Source organism: Crocuta crocuta, unplaced genomic scaffold (assembly GCF_008692635.1).
Source record: "Crocuta crocuta isolate KB4526 unplaced genomic scaffold, BGI_CrCroc_1.0 scaffold32, whole genome shotgun sequence".
Lineage (NCBI taxonomy): Eukaryota > Metazoa > Chordata > Mammalia > Carnivora > Hyaenidae > Crocuta > Crocuta crocuta.
Window position 1 is genome coordinate 3,766,135 of NW_027529424.1, and position 17,703 is coordinate 3,783,837.

General features: G+C 48.4%; 2 protein-coding genes across 2 annotated transcripts in view; one reads left to right on the forward strand and one right to left on the reverse strand.

Moving 5' to 3' along the window:
• The first annotated feature begins 3,390 nt into the window (after window positions 1-3,390).
• On the forward strand, window positions 3,391-7,863 carry PRELID3B (PRELI domain containing 3B). The gene is made up of 5 exons (XM_077758517.1): window positions 3,391-3,658; window positions 5,014-5,103; window positions 5,474-5,544; window positions 5,667-5,769; window positions 6,985-7,863. The coding sequence occupies exons 1-5, from the start codon at window positions 3,458-3,460 to the stop codon at window positions 7,102-7,104; spliced, it is 585 nt and encodes a 194-aa protein (XP_077614643.1). The 5' UTR covers window positions 3,391-3,457; the 3' UTR covers window positions 7,105-7,863.
• A 4,711-nt stretch (window positions 7,864-12,574) lies between these two features.
• Window positions 12,575-17,703, reverse strand: part of PROSER2 (proline and serine rich 2) — a 44,951-nt gene continuing 39,822 nt past the window's right edge. Inside the window, 2 exon segments of the mRNA XM_077758518.1 lie at window positions 12,575-14,899; window positions 14,901-15,462. Coding sequence (XP_077614644.1) covers window positions 14,536-14,899; window positions 14,901-15,462 — 926 coding nt within the window. The 3' untranslated portion in view covers window positions 12,575-14,535.

Below are 17,703 nucleotides of genomic sequence, written 5' to 3' on the forward strand. Positions count from 1 at the left end.
CCCCAGCACATCCCTCTGCCAGGGCTGGCTGTGTAGGATGGAAAGTCTGAGGGCCGCAGCCTGACTAGCCCAGCAACTCAAAATAAGCACTTCCTTCTTGGCAGTGAGGCGGCCAAGGGGCTCTGACTGGACAATCCCCCAGTGTTCCCTGGAGTCTTTCGGGCGCTGGGCTGGGCTGGGCACTTCCTCATCTGGGAGGAGGCCTGGGGAGGTGGCGGGAGAGCCCAGCTCTGAGAGGAGCTCTGTGAGTCCCACGGGGAAAAGAGAGGAGACATGGAAAAGTGCGAACTTGGAAGAGGGAGTCCTCTGATGTTGTGTACCTAAGCAGGAAGCCAGACCTACCCAGTTCTGAGGAAGAAAAATAAGCTCTGGAGACCTATTTTTAGAAAGTGGCAAAATTCTGTTTCTCAGTAGGCAGTGGAATTTAAGTCTAAAACTTGCTTCATTGCTGAAGTAACCACAGGACTGCATGTAGGAATGGGACCGTGGTGAGCAGTCATGTCTGAATGAGGCTATTAGGCTAGTGCCTACTCACCCTTCATGCCACTAGACTTGCTCAGGGCCATTCCAGAAGGCTCTATAGGAATTCTCATGCAGGCTTTATGGTGGTAATGATGATAGAGATGGAGATGGTAATGATGATGGTGATCAAGATAATGGTGGTGATATTGATGCTGGTGTGATAGTGGTGATATTGGTGGTGATGGTGATGGTGATGATGGTAGTGATGGTGGTGACTTATGGTGGTAGTGATGGTGACGATGAGGTTATGGTGATAGTGGTGATGTTGGTGATGGTAATGATGGTGATAATGGTGATGGTGATGGTGATGATGGTGGTGATGAAGGTCATGGTGGTGATGATGGTGGTAATGGTGATGGTGATGATGGTGTTCATGGTGATGATGGTTGTGATGATGGCAGTGGTGAGATGATGTTGGTGAAGGTATGTGCTGGGCCTACATTTGACATATGTGATCTCATTCAGTCCTTACAGCAACCTTATGGGGCAAGTATGGGTTACCCCCATTTTGTCAGGTGAAGGAAGAGAAGCTCAGAGAAGTTAAGTCCCACAGCCAACAGCCATAGGGCTGGGATTCAAATTCAGGTCAGGATAACAGCAAAGCCTGCTCTATATGAACCCATCACAAGATCTCAGATTTGGAAGGAGGGGTGACACTGAGACCAATTCCCGTTGCTTTCCTCTCCCAGCTCACCTGCACAGTGTCTGTACACCTCCATGGCTGTGGGACTCCTACTCCGGTGAACAGTTCTTTCCCTTTCGGTCAGCTCTAAACCCTCTAGAGTTTCCTGTGCGGAGCTCAAGTCTCTCTTTGTGGAATTTCCATGGCTGCACAGAATAATCTGTTCTGACAGCCCTGTAAGCCTCTGGAGGTGGCACCCATAGCCTCTGAAGGCCTTTCTGTCTGTGGGGTCAACGTGCTCAGTCCTCTCAGTGGTCTCAGCTCCTTATAAAGCGCCTCCCCCAGATCTCCACGTGGAGCCTGGGATTGCGTACGGTGCACTTAGGGTAAAATATACCTCTGAAGGTGGATCTGATTTCTAGAAATACAAGTAGTCATTTGGAATCACAGTGCATTTGGATGATTAAGCTGAGGGGGGAAAAAGCTGGTTTAAAAGATAAAATTGAGTGATTTTTAAATCTGGCCCAAAGTGGCAGTGAAAGTCATTATTCCTGGAAGAAATGAACCAAAACATAATTTAGATACCAGCAACATTCGTTATTAGATGAAGCGCAGAGCCTCTCAAGGCATGGAGGTGCCCAGTCCTCTGAGCTGGCACGACCCAGTAAAATGTAGACAAAACTCCAGCTACAAATGCTGGCAGACTTGTAATGACTTCTGACATGATGGGGAAGGACCACCACTTTGTGCTGCAGTTGCGTCCTGAGTGACATGTGATTGGAGATTTAAAATGGGGAGATGGAGGTGCCCGGGTGGCTCAGTCGGTTAAGCATCTGACTTCAGCTCAGGTCACAATCTCGCAGTTCATGAGTTCAAGCTCCTCATCGGGCTCTCTGCAGTCAGTGAAGATCCTCTGTCCCACCCTCTCTCTGCCCCTCCCCTGCTCATGCTCTCTGTCTCTCAGAAATAAATGAATAAATAAAATGTGGAGATTAAGTCTAACCCCAGCACCTTGAGCTGGCTGGCCTCCAGCCGAGGGCGAGTCCGAGGCCAGGCGTGGGCCGTCGCTCTGCCTCGCCGTGCTCGGGGCACTGATGCTCCATGCAGTGGGTCCCGGACTTTCCACTGGAGCCTGGCTGCCTTTCTAGTAACAACCACAACTTCAGAGGGCTGCCAAGGAGCAGACTGGGCAGTGTCCCTGCTGAACTCGGTAGCTGCGTGTGCTGTGTGTGCATGGGAGTCCTGCACATGGCTGTGTTGGAAACCGCGACTGGCAATTCCGGATTCCGGAAGCAAGTCCTGAAGGCGGGAGTGGAGGCCTGGAGCCAAAGGACCTGCTTTGAACTGGATCCCCTGAGGCAGAGGTCACAAGTAGCAGCCCAGAGAACCCCAGCTTTCTCAGGCCAGGGACACGATCCCATTCCTCTCTCCAGCTCTGTGCAGCCCAGCCCACTGGAAGGCTCTTTCCACCAAGCCTGATGGTGGAAATGACTCTGTCTTCACCTGCTTTCCCTTCTTCCCCTATAGATACCTACCTCAGGTCCTATAAGTGGATACACAGCTGCAAATCAGGGACGAGCCCCAGTGGGGTGGGGGGTGGGGGGCAGATCGAACACTAGGGAAAGTGGTTCCGTGGAGGACCAGAGGGCTCTGTTGAGGAGAAATGAAATGGTGATCTCGGTGACACTGAGGAGGGTTAGTCCCTTCCACACTGGGGAGAAGGGACGGCAGGCAGCCATCAGCCTGCAGCAGCTCGGGCAGCTTCCCAGAGGGTGCGAAAAGCAGGGCGTTTGCACCCCCTGCAAACAGCGTATGGACCTACTAGCCCCCCCAGAGCCCCTGGTGAAGAGGAGAGAAGCCCCCATTTTCTCGTCTGTAAGGGTCATCACCCCTCCCCCGCCCTGATAGGCAGCCATGAGGAATAGGTGGTAATATTTAGCAGCACTGACAGTGCCTGGCATATGGACAGGACGCAGAGATCTGCTGAATGAATCCGTGAATGCTGTCGTACTCAGCACCACTTGGTTCACCCCCTAAGCTTCACAAATTATTAGTCTCAGGCAACCGTTGTACATTACTAACATTTTAATTGCATTCATTTGGTCTTTAAGGTTGGACTAAAAAATAAAGGGCCTTACAAGAAGTTTCACAAACACATGGACTGTGAGTTGGGAAGAGCCTGGTTGAGGTGTCCCAGCCAACCCAGCAAAACTTGGGGAGGCCCTTCCTGAACTTTCCTCCTCTTTGAAATTGTCTTCACAAGGCCTCATTGTCCCCTGGCGCCGCCCGGACATCGCGCAGGCTGCCGGCACCATGAAGATCTGGACTTCAGAGCACGTCTTTGACCACCCGTGGGAGACCATCACGACAGCTGCGATGCAGAAATACCCGAACCCTATGAACCCGAACGTGGTCGGGGTGGACGTGCTGGACAGACACGTAGATCCCTCTGGAAAGCTGCACAGCCATAGGCTTCTCAGCACCGAGTGGGGCCTGCCTTCCATCGTGAAATCTGTAAGTGCGTCTTCATTGCCGTGGAAACGTGACTGCCGCCGAGAAGTTTTCTAAACCACATTATAATTTCAAATAGGTTGTGGGAGCCGATTCTGAATGTCATTTTCGCATCAGTTCAAATTGTATTATAATAAACTTGAGTTATGAGCGTATAATGAATTGGAAATATTATTACAGTCTTCATGAAGGCACCCGAGAAAACCTTCTGAAGGAAGCCGGCTAATGCGGCTCATCTAAAAGGGGTGCCGCTCTGCCCTTGCCACTTTGGCCGCCACCTCCGGGCCAGGGGTGAGGTCTAGTGGCAGGCGGCTGCCGCGGGCACTGGTGGCTCGGGCATGTGGAGTGAAGAGCATCTCCGCAGCTTGTTCCAGGGTCTCACACTCGCCCGTGTGCATTTAAAGACAGGATTCTGCCGCGTTGCGTGTGAGCAGGCTTTCAGCAAGAAACTGGGATGGCGCGTTATTACAGCGTGAGGGAAGTCCGGGGTGATAAGCGGACCCTGTTCCCCTTAGAGTTTCTCCTGGAAGGTAGATCCACTCAGAAAACCGAAGGACAGGGGCGCCTGGGGGACTTCGTCGGTTAAGCGTCCGACTTCGGCTCAGGTCATGACCTCACAGTTCGTGGGTTCGAGCCCCGCGTCGGGCTCTGTGCTGACAGCTCAGAGCCTGGAGCCTGTTTCAGATTCTGTGACTCTCTCTCTGACCCTTCTCTGCTCAGGCTGTCTGTCTCTCTCAGAAATAAAAAACGTTTTTAAAAAAATGAAAAAAAAAAAAGAAAATGGAAGGACACATTTTTCACAAGGAATGTACCAATTGCTTCCTTGGTCTGAACCACTGCATTAGGTAGTGAGGACACAGAAATGAGCAAGGTGCGGGGGGTGGGCCTGGAGGGTGGGGGTGGGGTCCGAGCAGNATGACCATTTTTCTCCCCTGGGAACAAAGCCACCATGCCCTGTCCCCTCACTGCTCCAGGAAAGCCTTGGCAGACCCTCTTGAGCTGCCCTTTGTCTAGAAGCCATGTTTACCCAGATACTCTTATTTTCCGTATTTTGGGCTCAGGGCTCTGTTGTCTCACCCTGGCGGCTTCGGGGCCGCTTCGTACGGCACACGTCTTTCCCAGGCTGGTCGCTGATTGCCTCTGCGAAGGGTTTTTGTGTGTGGCCATCTCTCATTCGTGAAATTCCCACCACCCTCAAACGGGCCCCCTTCCTGACCTTTGTCTGATTCCCCCTGTTGTTCATGAGGCTGATTTTTCAGTTCAAGATAGTAACACGTTTCTCCCTTCAAATGAAACGTTGATACACTTGTTGAGAACCCCTTCCTCCTCTGATCGCTAATTGTGAATGTTCTATTTAGCTTATTGGCGCGGCAAGAACAAAAACGTACGTTCAGGAGCATTCTGTAGTTGACCCCGCAGAGAAAACAATGGAGCTCAAATCTACCAATATTTCATTTACAAATATGGTTTCAGTAGATGAGAGACTTATATACAAACCGCATNAGGCCTCATGTGCTGTATTATCTTTTCCTGCCTGCAGCTCAGAGCTTTCCTGCTTCCATGAGCCCACTGATTATTTCTAGGGGCCAACACTCAATAAATTGAATTTGGGATCATGTGCATATTATTGAGATAATGCTTTTGTCATATTATTTTTTTAATACAAAGGAAGCAGCGAATAGTGATATTTAAGTTTTGTGTTTGCAGTATATCAGAGTGGTTTATTTGTGTACTTACCTAGCAGGATTTGGGTTTGTGCATTAATTTTGGGAATGTTTTGTTTCCAAAATGATTTGATTTTTTTTTTTCATTCTGCAGATTTCATTTACAAATATGGTTTCAGTAGATGAGAGACTTATATACAAACCGCATCCTCAGGACCCAGAAAAGTGAGTACAAAGTGTTTTTGACAAACTTATTTCACAGGGTGTTTGAATTTTTTATTCAAATCATGTATTTCCTTAAAAACTGCAAGGTCATTCTGAAGCCGCATGGATGTGTTTTGTTCCAGAACTGTTTTGACTCAAGAAGCCATAATCACTGTGAAAGGAGTCAGTCTCAGCAGTTACCTTGAAGGACTGATGGCGAGTACGATATCTTCCAATGCGAATAAAGTAAGTCCGGCTGCTCCGTAGTCGCTCTTCTTCCCAGGTTTCCTCTCCTGGAAGAGCTTGGTATGGAACGTGTGTCCGTCCCGGCAAACGGACTTGGAACCACGAGGCGGTGAGACTCCGGAAAGGCAGTTTCTGGCGCGGTAGGGTGTAGCCCCACTGGGTTTACAGGCAGGCTGTAACTCTTCCCAGCCTTACAGCCTTGGACAATTAGGTTAACTTTTCTGTGCCTCGGTTTCCCTTCTGTGAAGTGGAGATCAGTTAGCCATCTTCCCGGGTTGGGGATGAAGAGTAAATGAGATGGGACAAGGTATGGGCCCGGGGCCCGATGGTGTGTCACTGTGTACCGTTGTTTAAAACACCAGTTCTTAACCCTTTTCGTTGCCCTCTCTGTCCAGCAACCCCCAGGTCCATCATAGGCCTTTGTTTCTCTAACAGCCACCACAGCATGAAAGGATCTAACACATGTTTACTATACTTACTCAGCAGTCAGAAGGTATTTATAGGTGCGCTGTCTGTGCCAGGCAGAGTGCGAGGCTAGACTAGGGATACGGCAGGGAACAAAACAAGAATGCTCCGTGCGCTCGTGGAGCTAAGGGGGTCAATGTTGATCACGCGTCACTAGGAAAGGAAAGGTACAAACCATGGGAGTATTTAACGGGTGTTGTGTTGAGGGCTGAAGGAGGGGCAGGCGGGTTGTGAGGGGTGTGCTGGGAAGCATTTCTGGCAGAGGAACTGCATGTGCAAAGGGCCTGAGACAGAGGAAGCATGAAGTGCCCCCTCATTTCCTCAAGGAACTGCGTAAAGCACTGGGGGAGAAGGGTTGAAGAGAAAATCAGGGATCAGCTCCTTCAGGGCCTTGTGCAGGATTTGGGTTCAAAATAATGGACACATAAAAGAAATGCCAGGTTTGACCTTTTGGCCCCCAAGAAAGGGACGGCTCGAATCAGAAATAAGTAAACCGTCGCTATCCTTTAATTGTAGATTCTTTTGAGAACATCTTTTGCGTGCGGAACAGAAAGCAGTTTATAGATCGGTTTCTCAAAGCATTTGATATTTGGTAAATATTAAAGAACAAGAAGTAGGACAAAAAACAGTCCGTTCTGGTGAGAGTTAATTACATTTGTAACTCTCCTTGTTGCTGCCTGCTGCGCCACTTATGTGATACGTGCCTTTGCTCACACTTGGTGACAATAGATGTGCTGGATTTTTTTGAAGGGCCGAGAAGCAATGGAATGGGTAATACACAAATTGAATGCTGAGATCGAAGAATTGGCGGCCTCGGCGAGAGGGAGCATAAGGACACCGATGGCGGCGGCGGCGTTTGTAGAGAAGTGAGGATGGAAGCGGGTCAGGACCCCCGTCCCCCCGGTCTCTGCAAGCTGCCAATGTATTTATTTGTTATTTAAAAAAATAAAACTATATTTTAGGTATAATTTTTTTTCATTAAGCTGAAGAATAGCTATGTGACTTTTGATCCAAACACAGAGGTGCAGGGTTTCTGAATAAAAGGGATCATCCAGAAGTGTACTGTTGGAAGTGACCATCTAATTGGGAGGATTCCGGTATTTACATGGAAATGTAACAGTTCTTGCAAAGTACTTGGGAAATCATATTGGCACGTTAAATCTCCCTTAAGGTAGAATTTTAAAGCTTTTCCGCGCATTGGAACTCTACCTGGCTTTGGACCAACCCCAGAACAGAGCAGGCCACCTGAGTTCACGCAGTTACCCTGCTGCGGTAAACTTGACGAGCTGGCGTGAGGGGATGCTCTTCAAAAGGAGACATTACATAGTTTTAAAAGGATATACTAATTTGTATAGAATAACTTGCTCTGCTATAAACTACCATTAAAAAATCACAGTGTTTGGTTTTGGTACTTACTGACATTTTCGGAGTGAAAATTATCACTAAAAGAATACATGACTCCCAACAGCAACAGAAAGGATTTTATTGTATTTAAGAGTACTGTATTAATTTGCCAAAGTTCTGTAACTTAGAGAAAGGTATTACCTTCCTTGGATTTGTACTTTATGACTTAGGGCGCTATCCCGTGGGCTGGTGATGTTCACTGAAAAAATAAAGCCATTACCGAAATCTTGCAGCACTTCAAACTTCAACAGAACAGCTGTTCACATCTCTAGCATTTCACATTTGCCTAACTTATAAATTGCCGTGTGTCAAAATCCTGGCTCTGTAATTGCTAAAGCATGATATGTCAGGTTATTTGAATATAATTACTTTTTGAAGCAATTGTGACCACAAAACATCTTTTTTACATGAAGAGCTGTACGTCATTTGAAATTACTCAAACGATGTCTTTCTGAAGAATAAATCCCAGGTACTTAGTGTTTTTAATAATATGGTGGGGGCGGTGGGGGAGAAAAAAAGAATAATAATGAGAAGAGAAACATTGACCTCAGCCAACCACTATGTGAATTGCTTTGCAGCTTTTACTTATGGAAAATCCTTACTTTGGATACCAAGGGGCAGCTGCAGTCTGAAAAACAAAATGTATTTCCCATTTTGTAGGCAGGCAGTTACCAACCAGTAAATAATATCTTTGATACTTGGAATTGTTGCATACAGAGTATTTTTCTTAGAAGGTGATTAACTCTGTCTTTATTTTACAATGCTTAATGTAGTAAACCCCTCAGGTTTCCTGGAAAAGAAACCAGTTAATAAAAATGTACATAAACCACAGAAATAGTAGAGCAGACTATTTAAAAATTAGTGTTTTTCTACTTAAAGCGTTGTTCAGCTTAAGACTTCTTAGGACCTTTGTAAAAGCAACTGAAATCCAGTAAGGTTTTTGATTATTTTTTGTAACCGGAGCTAATTTTTACAATTGAAATAACATTTCAATTGAACAAAACATTGGAAAATATTGACATTTGATTAAAAGTTGCCTTGTATCATTTCTGTAAATTATACTTGTGAAAAAAGGTGTAATGTCCTAATGATAAAAATTTATAAAAAAAAAAAAAAAAAAGAAAAAAAAAAGAAATTGTCTTCACAAGGCAGAGGTTATTTCCCCCAAATTCACAATGCTTCGACACCATTCTAGGTGGAAGGATAAACTCTGTCCTATCTCCTGGACCAGGAAACTACAACAGGAAGACCAGTGGGAAGCGGGAGAGAACCTTCTAGCATTGCCATCCCAGTAATTCGTCAGCGTGTGGCCTCTATGAGGATTTACGTAATTCTACTAGGACCCTGGACCCTCGAATGCACCTTGGTAACAAGGGCAAGCCTCTGGCGGCCCGTCCCACGCCCCAACGCTCCAGGGGCGCACACCACTCAGAAACAAGCAGCAAGTGCCAAGGACAGAAGCCAACCAACTGATCACCTAGATGCAAGTGTGCACCCACATGCAAGCATACATGTGTGTGTGCACACAGAACTCCCTGTTCTCCGCAGCCTTTATGCACGGATTCCTCATCCACTCAGCCCCACCCCTTAAAGGCATTTCCAGAAGTCAGGTTATTACCCTTGGCACGGTGCCTCACACACAAACGCGGGGACGCTGGTTTATGAAGTGTGACGTGTTTATCAAGGACTACGTTCCATTAACCTCTGCTTCCAAATGTGAATTCCTGCCTCTGGCCTGGGATCGGATGGCACAGCCACCGCCTTTACTGCAGACAGGGGCGGGATGGGAGGACGGTGACCCGAATCCTGAACCTAAGCCACCACGCTAGGAGCTCTAGCGCCCAGAGAGCACACCCCAAGGCCCTCCATAAAACCGGGGTGGGTCTCCTCTTGGAAACGGTTCCCCAGCATGTTCGGCTGGGGAAGAAGCAGGCTTCACGGAGCTGGACGAAGCAGAGGAAGTCAGGAAAAGCTACCTGGAACTCAGCCAGTGAGGCAGGGGGGATTCCTGCGGACTCGGCTTTGCTCCAGGTCCTGGCGCACCCCCCAAGCAGAAGGGCCTGTGGGGGCCACGGCGGACAGGCCTGCGGGACTGCCAAGGAATCTGGGAGGCAGAAAGCAGCTCTGGGAGGTGCCCCAGGATCACACGGTTCTCTGGGATGGGTGGTCCCTGCTCCCACCTTAGGGCCATTTATGGTTCTTACGGCCTTTTGCCATTTTGGTTTTCTGGGTCATTTCCGGAAATCACCATGTTTCCCCTGCATTAGCTCATTGTTGGATGAACGTTCATACGGGTTAGATGATAAGAAGCAATCTTTACAGAGCCCGGCTGGCAGGTGCCGTGACGGGTGTCTGTCTGCCTGGCTCCGGGGTCGGCACTGGCCTCCCTCAAGCCAGGAACAGAGGTGAGCCTGCTGCTGACAGCAGTGCTTGGCATTTCGTAGGTGTTACGGATCCAGAATATGTAGGGAAGTTTTGTTACTTTTTTTCCCCCATCAAAATATGTATGTATATATGTATATATATATATTTATGTTTATTTTTGAGTCAGTGAGAAACAGTATGAGTGGAGGAGAGGCAAAGAGAGAGGGACACAGAATCTGAATTGAAGCAGGCTCCAGGCTCTGAGCTGTCAGCACAGCCCTGACACGGGGCTTGAACCCACGAACCATGAGATCATGACCTGAACCAAAGTCGGATGCTTAACAAACTGAGCCACCTAGGCACCTCTTAAATAGATATTTTAAATAACTTTAACATTTATTTTTTTTTAAAAGAGAGAGAGTGTGAGTTGGGTGGGGCAGAGAGAGAGGGAGACACAGGATCCAAAGCAGCTCCAGGCTCCGAGCTGTCAGCACAGAGCCCAACGACGTGGGGCTTGAACTCATGAACCATGAGATCATGGCCCGAGCCAAAGTCAGATGCTTAACCTATTGAGCCACCCAGGCGCCCTCAATAGATATTTTAGAAGGACTAGAAACATCGCACACAAAGGTTGACCATTTTTATGCTAAAAAGTGTGGGCTGGAAAGTGCCCTCCGGTCTCCATCCCGCTGCCGGATTCTTCTCCCAGCAGGTGGACAGACTTCCCCCCAGCAGCGTATCTGCTCCTGGGGAAAGGGGTGGCCCCTGCGGGCCTGGTCAGCAGGTGGCCGCATTCCTGCGCCAGTGGCCTCTGTTACAGAGTCCCCATCTTCCCAGGACGCGGCGACTCACAGCCCTGCCTTCTCTTTTCTCAGGTATCTGAGAGCAGGGCTTGTCCAGCGAGGAGATTAGAAAAGGATACGAGCTCATTCCCATACTTTAGAGCCAGAGAAAGCCTTGCAGTGAAGAGAACAAACAGAACCTGTTTGGTGGCTTGTCATTTCAATGACAACACGAACCTTTCACAGGTGAGCATTCCTCACACGCCTCCCCTTCCTCCTGCCCCCGGGGCGGGCAGCGGGGGTCACCGGGTGGGGGAGCAGGGGAAAACAGGAAAACAAGTTACATGCCTTCGGGGAACACAGGGGTCTGATGACCAACATTTAAGAATTAGGTCGAGAGTCGAGGGAGAAAAGTTTATTAAAACTTGCCCGCCCAGGCGATAAAAACCACTTGGAGAGAAAGAAGGCCTCATTCTGCTACCTCCGTTAGGGAAACTAGGGAAATGGCAAGGCGGGTACGGGTTTCTTGATAAGAGTGTATTGTTTTCATATTTATCTTATTTCGTTCTCTTCATTCCTCTTGAATAAATATAAAGAACTGATTCTTTAGATCACCTGTATGAAAAACATCACCACCAAATCCTCTGAGGGGTCAAAGTCCTCATAGCTAGAACGGTGGGAATTTAACAAAGAGAACACATTTCTGATTTTAAAAAACATTTTTTTTAAAGTTTATTTTTGAGAGACAGAGAGAGCAGGGAAGGGGCAGAGAGAGAGGGAGACAGATTCCCAAGCAGGCTCTGTCTGCACTGTCAGCACAGAGCCCTACACGGGGCTCGAACCCACAATCCAGGAGATCACCCCTGAGCTGAAACCAAGAGTCGGACATTCAGTGACTGAGCTATCCGGTGCCACCCATTTCTGATTGTTGCACAAATACAAAGGCCAAGGGATTGGACGGCAGAGCCACTGCCTCACCTAGGGGTCCCTTGAGGCCTCACTTATCAACTCTGCTAAGCTCTCCATGAAAGCTGGCTTTAAAAGGGGTGCCGATGTGGGAGCCGCCCATGAGGAATCTTGCGCACAGAACCCTACACCGGAGCCGGCTCAGGCCCAACACGCTGCCGTAGGCACCTCGAGAGACTCAACGACACCCTGTGCCTCTTGTAAGAGGACCATGTGAGCTGGGTGAGAAGAGCAGAGATCAAACTTTCTGTCAGTTGTGTGTGGATTAGCGAGCACAGGGGAGCAGGGAGGAGGGGGCCAGTCAGACGCCGTTACTCTGGTAACTGCAAAGTATTACTGTTCGCAGATGAGCTCCAGTTTGGTCATGCATACCTACCCTCCAAAAAGCAAAGAATTTTCTCCCCCCTGATTTTAAGTATGAAGATAAAGTTTCATAAAAATGGAGAGTGATTTACAGGTATCACTTTGAAAAGAAAACAACTAGGCACTTAAGATTCATCTTTTCTTTTCATTACAATTTTGTTTTGAAATGTGGTCCTTACGGTTCCCTTGACGACGACCCTTTGTGAATGTCGTATCATGTAGTTATGGCAAAGAAACTATTGCCTCTCTGCAAACTAGATGTTTTCGTTAATGTGATACAAACAGATAGGTTAGTTCATCAGCAGCTGTAATTTGAGCCTCGTACAAAACATGGCTTTAATTACTACGGTTTGGGGCCCAAGATATGACCAGAGTAAGAGCCAGTATAATTATGAATAAATAGAAAGATTGTAACCATTTAAAATAATTGAGCATAAGTATAAAATGCAAAAACAAAGCTGTTTATACTTAAATCTCTAAATTTATTTTTCCAAAAATGCCATTACGAGAACAAATATACTCCTATATAGTCAAGTTCACCTTAATCACAATGAAGTCATAGGATAACAGAAAAGAGATATTCCTCGTATTTAAAGGATGCTTAAAATGTCAGCCATAATCAAGACCCTCTAATTTTAAACACTATATATGGCAGTTCACTTTGTAGAAAGGTAATACAGCCTTCCAGAATTCTTCAAACAAATCCAAGATAAATAGGAGAACAAGAAAAACTATTTTCAAAACCAAGAAAAATCAAAGCACCTATTTAAATTAAGTCCATCAAGAATCTATAAAATTATTTCAGGAGGACACGGGCTGGATGAGACACTAAATACTATAGTTCTATGGGAAAAAAAAATTATGTTAACTTTTTTGGTAACATTTTATATAACTTGCTATAAGGCAGTTGAATACTATAAAGGACGGGCTTCACAGCGCATTTAAAAGTATGAATTTAAATAATACTCAACAGGAAGAGACTGATTCTGTGACACTGGCTGAGACGGAATAACAGAAGGGTGTGACTTAAGAGCGTGGCCCTTCCCAGTCTATTTTTAGAGGCTTAAGACTCCAGCCTTAAATAGTTTTAATAATAATGCTTGTGGCTACAACTCATCATGTAAAACACAGTCGGGGAGAAGACAGTTCTTTTCATATCGTGTCACCTAGTTCGTTGCTTCCCCGCCTTTAAAACTAATCCTGCGATCCTGCTCCCGGAACACGAGGGGTCTCAAGCTTTTTTTTGTTTCTTTCTTTCTGTTCAGTAGCTGCCTTGGAACATGCAGAACTAAAACTGGGTGATAAAGCTGAAAGCAAGTTAAAATTAGGTGGTACATCTTTTAAAACTGTTCTTCACTAAAGAAGGAACTGTCTTGCTTATCCGGAAGCCTACTTGGGATAGTACTCTCTCCTTGGGAGCACTCTGATTATGGCGATGTGCCCTTTTCAAAGCGCCAATCTCGATGTCACCCATCACAGCTGGGACGACAGCATCTGTCAAGGGAACCGGAAGGGCCTGACCTTGCATCCTGTAGTCACTTGACAGGGTTTTAAGAAGTTTATGTATGTTCACTAATGAATGTGTGTGCACATAAGGTACCTGTGTGTGGGTGTGTGCACACACAAGCTTCTATAAACACGTTATGTACACCTATATACACAATGCAGGCTCATCCACGTATCCCCCAGTGACATGCCCCCCGCCCCGCCGCAGTCTGATCAGACTTGCTTTCTGAAAATTAACACCTTTTCCGAATCCACCCTTTCCAGTCCACTCCCAGAACTCAGAATTATAGTAAATCATACTCTAAAGGGTTCATTTCAGTTTTCAATTTAAAAAAAAAAACACCCAAATGAGCAAACCAAATTCTATCCAGAAACACGGGCACATCTAGGTCTAACACACCATCCTTCGTCCTTCAGAACCAAACAGAAGACCCAGAGAAGTATTTTAAGACACTATGAAAACTAAACAGGCATTTCGTTTTTATTTTGTTAGAAAAGGAAGGGGAAATCCCTGTCATAGATAACTGGGTGTAAGAGACCTAAACTGTCTTGCATCTCACGTCCTTGGGATAAAAGTCAAGATTGGGGACTGAAGAATAACAAAATCAGACCCAATCCCCCTCCTTCGGAATCCTAAAAAGATGCGAGGGCATTTCGGGTGTTATTCTCTGAACTCCTGGAGAAAGGAAGACAGGATATGGGGCCAGACTGTCTTTCACCGAAGGCTCTTCCTGCTCAGGCGGCACTTACTGTCCCCAGTCCCTCGGCCCAGACCCGCAGGCGCGGAGTCCCGGGCACCGGTCACGTGTGGCTCCGCACAGGGCGCGACCCTGGGGCTGCGGCCCCGCCCGCTCCGTGCACACGCACCGCGGCGACAGCCGGCCCGGCCCTGCGGCCTCTCCAGCCCCCTCACTCTCTAGCACAAGTTCTCCTTGAGGAGGCCGAGCTTCCGCAGGGCCTCCCGGCGGGCCTCCTCCGTGGAGCCGCGGCCAGAGAACTGGACGGTGACGCCCTGGGGTCTGAAGCCCACAGCCCGGGGCAGCGACCCGGACCGCCTCCTCGCATCCGGGCCGCAGTCCGGCGGCCGGTGCTCGTAAAAGCTCTTGCTGGCGTTCTGGCGAGCGAGCTTGCTGGCGAGGGCCGGATCTGGGCGGAAGGTGACCGTCTTTCCGGCCGAGACAAAGGCACCGGGCTCGCTCTTGAGGGCGTCGTGGATGCTCTGGAAGCCGTTGGCCAGCGGCCGGGGCCGGGCCGTGCNGCCCCGGCTCCGCGGGGTCCTCCCCGGGGGCCCGGCCTTCGGGGTCCCCCGGGGTCAGGAAGGAGACCCCGTTGATGTTGGCCAGCACCCGGGCCTTGCGCTCCTGCACGCTGACCGCCGCCCTGGAGATGGTCTTGTTGAACTCCTTGCCCGCGCTGTTGGTCACGCTGATGTTGCTGGGGAAGCGGTGCGCCTTGGGCGCCGGCTGCGCCGGGTGTCTGTGCCACGGGGGGTGGTCCCCCGCCCGAGGGGCCGCCGGCGGCAGCGTCCTCCATTCTCCGGGCCGGCCCTCCTTGGTGGGCGACGCGGGCGAAAGCGCTTCGCTTCCGGCCAACCTCTCGGACATTTTCTGAGCGATGACCAAGGGCGTGGGAACGGAGCGGGGCAGTTTGGGGTGCTCTGCGGGGGGAGCTGGCGCCGGCAGCTCTCTCCTGGGCGGCGCTGCCTCCAGGGTGGCCACAGGTCCGGAGGGCGGCACAGGAGGGGCCTCTGGAGCCTCGGGGTCTGGCGCCGGAGGGCCCTGGGCTGCTTCTGGCTTCCTGCCTTCAAGGACAGGGCTGTCTTCCTTCCTGGCAGGGCCAGCCCCTGAAAAGGAGGTAGAGTCCTCATAAGCTACCACCTTACATAAAAATAAGTGCATCCCATTTCCTTCTCGCTGAATTTAAGAGGGCCTCCCGGTGGGGGACAGAATTCCAGTGTCAGCGGCGGCACCTCCTGTCACCTAAACTACCCGGAACAGTAAAGGAGAAGGTCCTGTGTGAGTCCCACTCCCCACTTGACAAGAAGGAATCAATCAGTGACGGTGCAAGACTCGGGTCTGAAAGCTCAGGGCCTGGGACGCACACCGCGCTCACAGGCTTCGAAGGGAATAATAACCCACCTAGGAGGGGGTGTCACCCAGGGAAAATGGAGGCGGGAAAGATGGGTGGCACCCTCCCCTGTCTCCACAGATACAGATCCCAGGTCACCCAACACTATTTGCACTTACAATCATGCACCTGTCTCCCCCTACAAAACTGTAGCCGCGTCTTCATTTATCTCTGTATCCTCAAAATCTCACCCAAGGCCTGCGGGAGCAGACACTTAAAATCGCAGTGGAAGTATCACGTTAGACACTGACAGGCAGGGCGGCTTTCTTTCCCTAAGTGTTGTCCTTGGCACAAATAGATGATCTGGCATTTTTAAAGGACCAGCAGGTTCAAGTGAATTTTAGGAAGGACACTTCAAATAAGTGTGATTAAAATGGGACATCTGGGGGCGCCTGGGTGGCTCAGTCGGTTAAGCGTCCAACTTTCGCTTAGGTCATGATCTTGCGGTTTGTGGGTTCGAGCCCCGAGTCGGGCTCTGTGCTGACTGCCAGCTCAGAGCCTGGAGCCTGTTTCAGTCTGTGACTCCCTCTCTCTCTGACCCTCCCCTGCTCATGCTGTCTCTCTCTCTCTCTCCTAGAAAAAAAAAAACATTAAAAAAAAATAGGACATCTGTAATGAAGTCTCTTCTTTGAAGACATGGCTGTAAACTTAGCTCCTCCTCTGGAGTCTAGAACCCCAGTATGTGAAATCGGTGTAATGAACAGCCTCACATACACACACATACACACACACAAGGAGAAAAAATATTTCTAGACGCTTCTGACAAATGGCAATATTTTGTAGTAAGAGCCAAAATACTTTCCCTTCTGTTTTTCTCTCCTTTCCAGTCCTCATCCCCTTGCCTATGTTTATTTCCAACATCTTTCCCAATCAGGAGAAACAGTGCAAGACAATCCCACCTCACCCACCCCGCTGCTCTTCTCACAGGACTCGAAGGAGAAAAAGCACACCTCTCCTTTGAGGCTGCCCTGAATCCAGCAGACCTGCCAAACAGACACGGAGCCAAACTCTCATCTGCTCTTTTCCTGTTTTCCTGAACCAGCTAAATTTTCAGCCCAAATACTCCCACCTTGTGAAGTCATGCCATAGAAAGTGGGGTGCAAGATTGCTCAAAATCTGAGATCAAACCTCACAGGCTAAAATACCAGCACCTTGTATGTTTTGTTTGTAGAATGAATTGTTATACCTGGAAGTCAATTCCAATTTTCTTTCTTTTTAATACACAGTAAAGCCTTGGATTGCGAGCAACTTGTTCTGTGAGTGGTCCACAAGATGAGCAAACTTTTTTTTAATTTAAAAAATTTTTTATTTATTTTTGAGAGAGAGAGACAGAGTGGGAGCAGGAGAGAAGCAGAGACAGAGAGGGAGACACAGAATCTGAAGCAGGCTCCAGGCTCTGAGCTGTCAGCACAGAGCCCAATGTGGGGCTCGAACTCACAAACTGCGAGATCATGACCTGAGCTGAAGTCGGACACTTAACTGAGCGCCCCAGGCACCCCAAGATAAGCAAACATTTCTAATAAATTTTAAGTTGATAAATGAGCAAGACTGATATCAGTAGTATGTGATGCAGAACATCACATGATCACAACTGAGCCAATTGTTCTTGAAATTCACTGTGATACATGAGTGCTTTGGATTACAAGCATGTTTCTGGAATGGATTATGCTCACAAACCAAGGTTTTACTGTATATGAAATAGATTCATATGGTCAGCCAGTCTCAATCTTTATTCTAGTTCCTTTGAACTTTCCCTTCATGTGCTATCTCCTAATATGCTACAAAAGCATTGACTTGGTTGGATACTCAAACTACAAAGAGCATGCTGCCAACCTGCAAAAGCCCCCACGGTGTCCACACTGCACATGCAGAGTCCACACTGGCACACGCACACACAGCATCCACACTGGCACATGCAGTGTCCACACTGCACACACAGGGGAAGACCACCGTGTCC

Excerpts from the sequence above, each read along its gene's own strand:
- PRELID3B (XM_077758517.1), top strand. The coding sequence starts at position 3,458 with ATGAAGATCTGGACTTCAGAGCACGTCTTTGACCACCCGTGGGAGACC. Across the intron at positions 5,104-5,473 it reads TGGAGCTCAAATCTACCAAT|ATTTCATTTACAAATATGGT; the intron begins ATTTCATTTACA and ends TTCATTCTGCAG. Across the intron at positions 5,545-5,666 it reads CATCCTCAGGACCCAGAAAA|AACTGTTTTGACTCAAGAAG; the intron begins GTGAGTACAAAG and ends GTTTTGTTCCAG.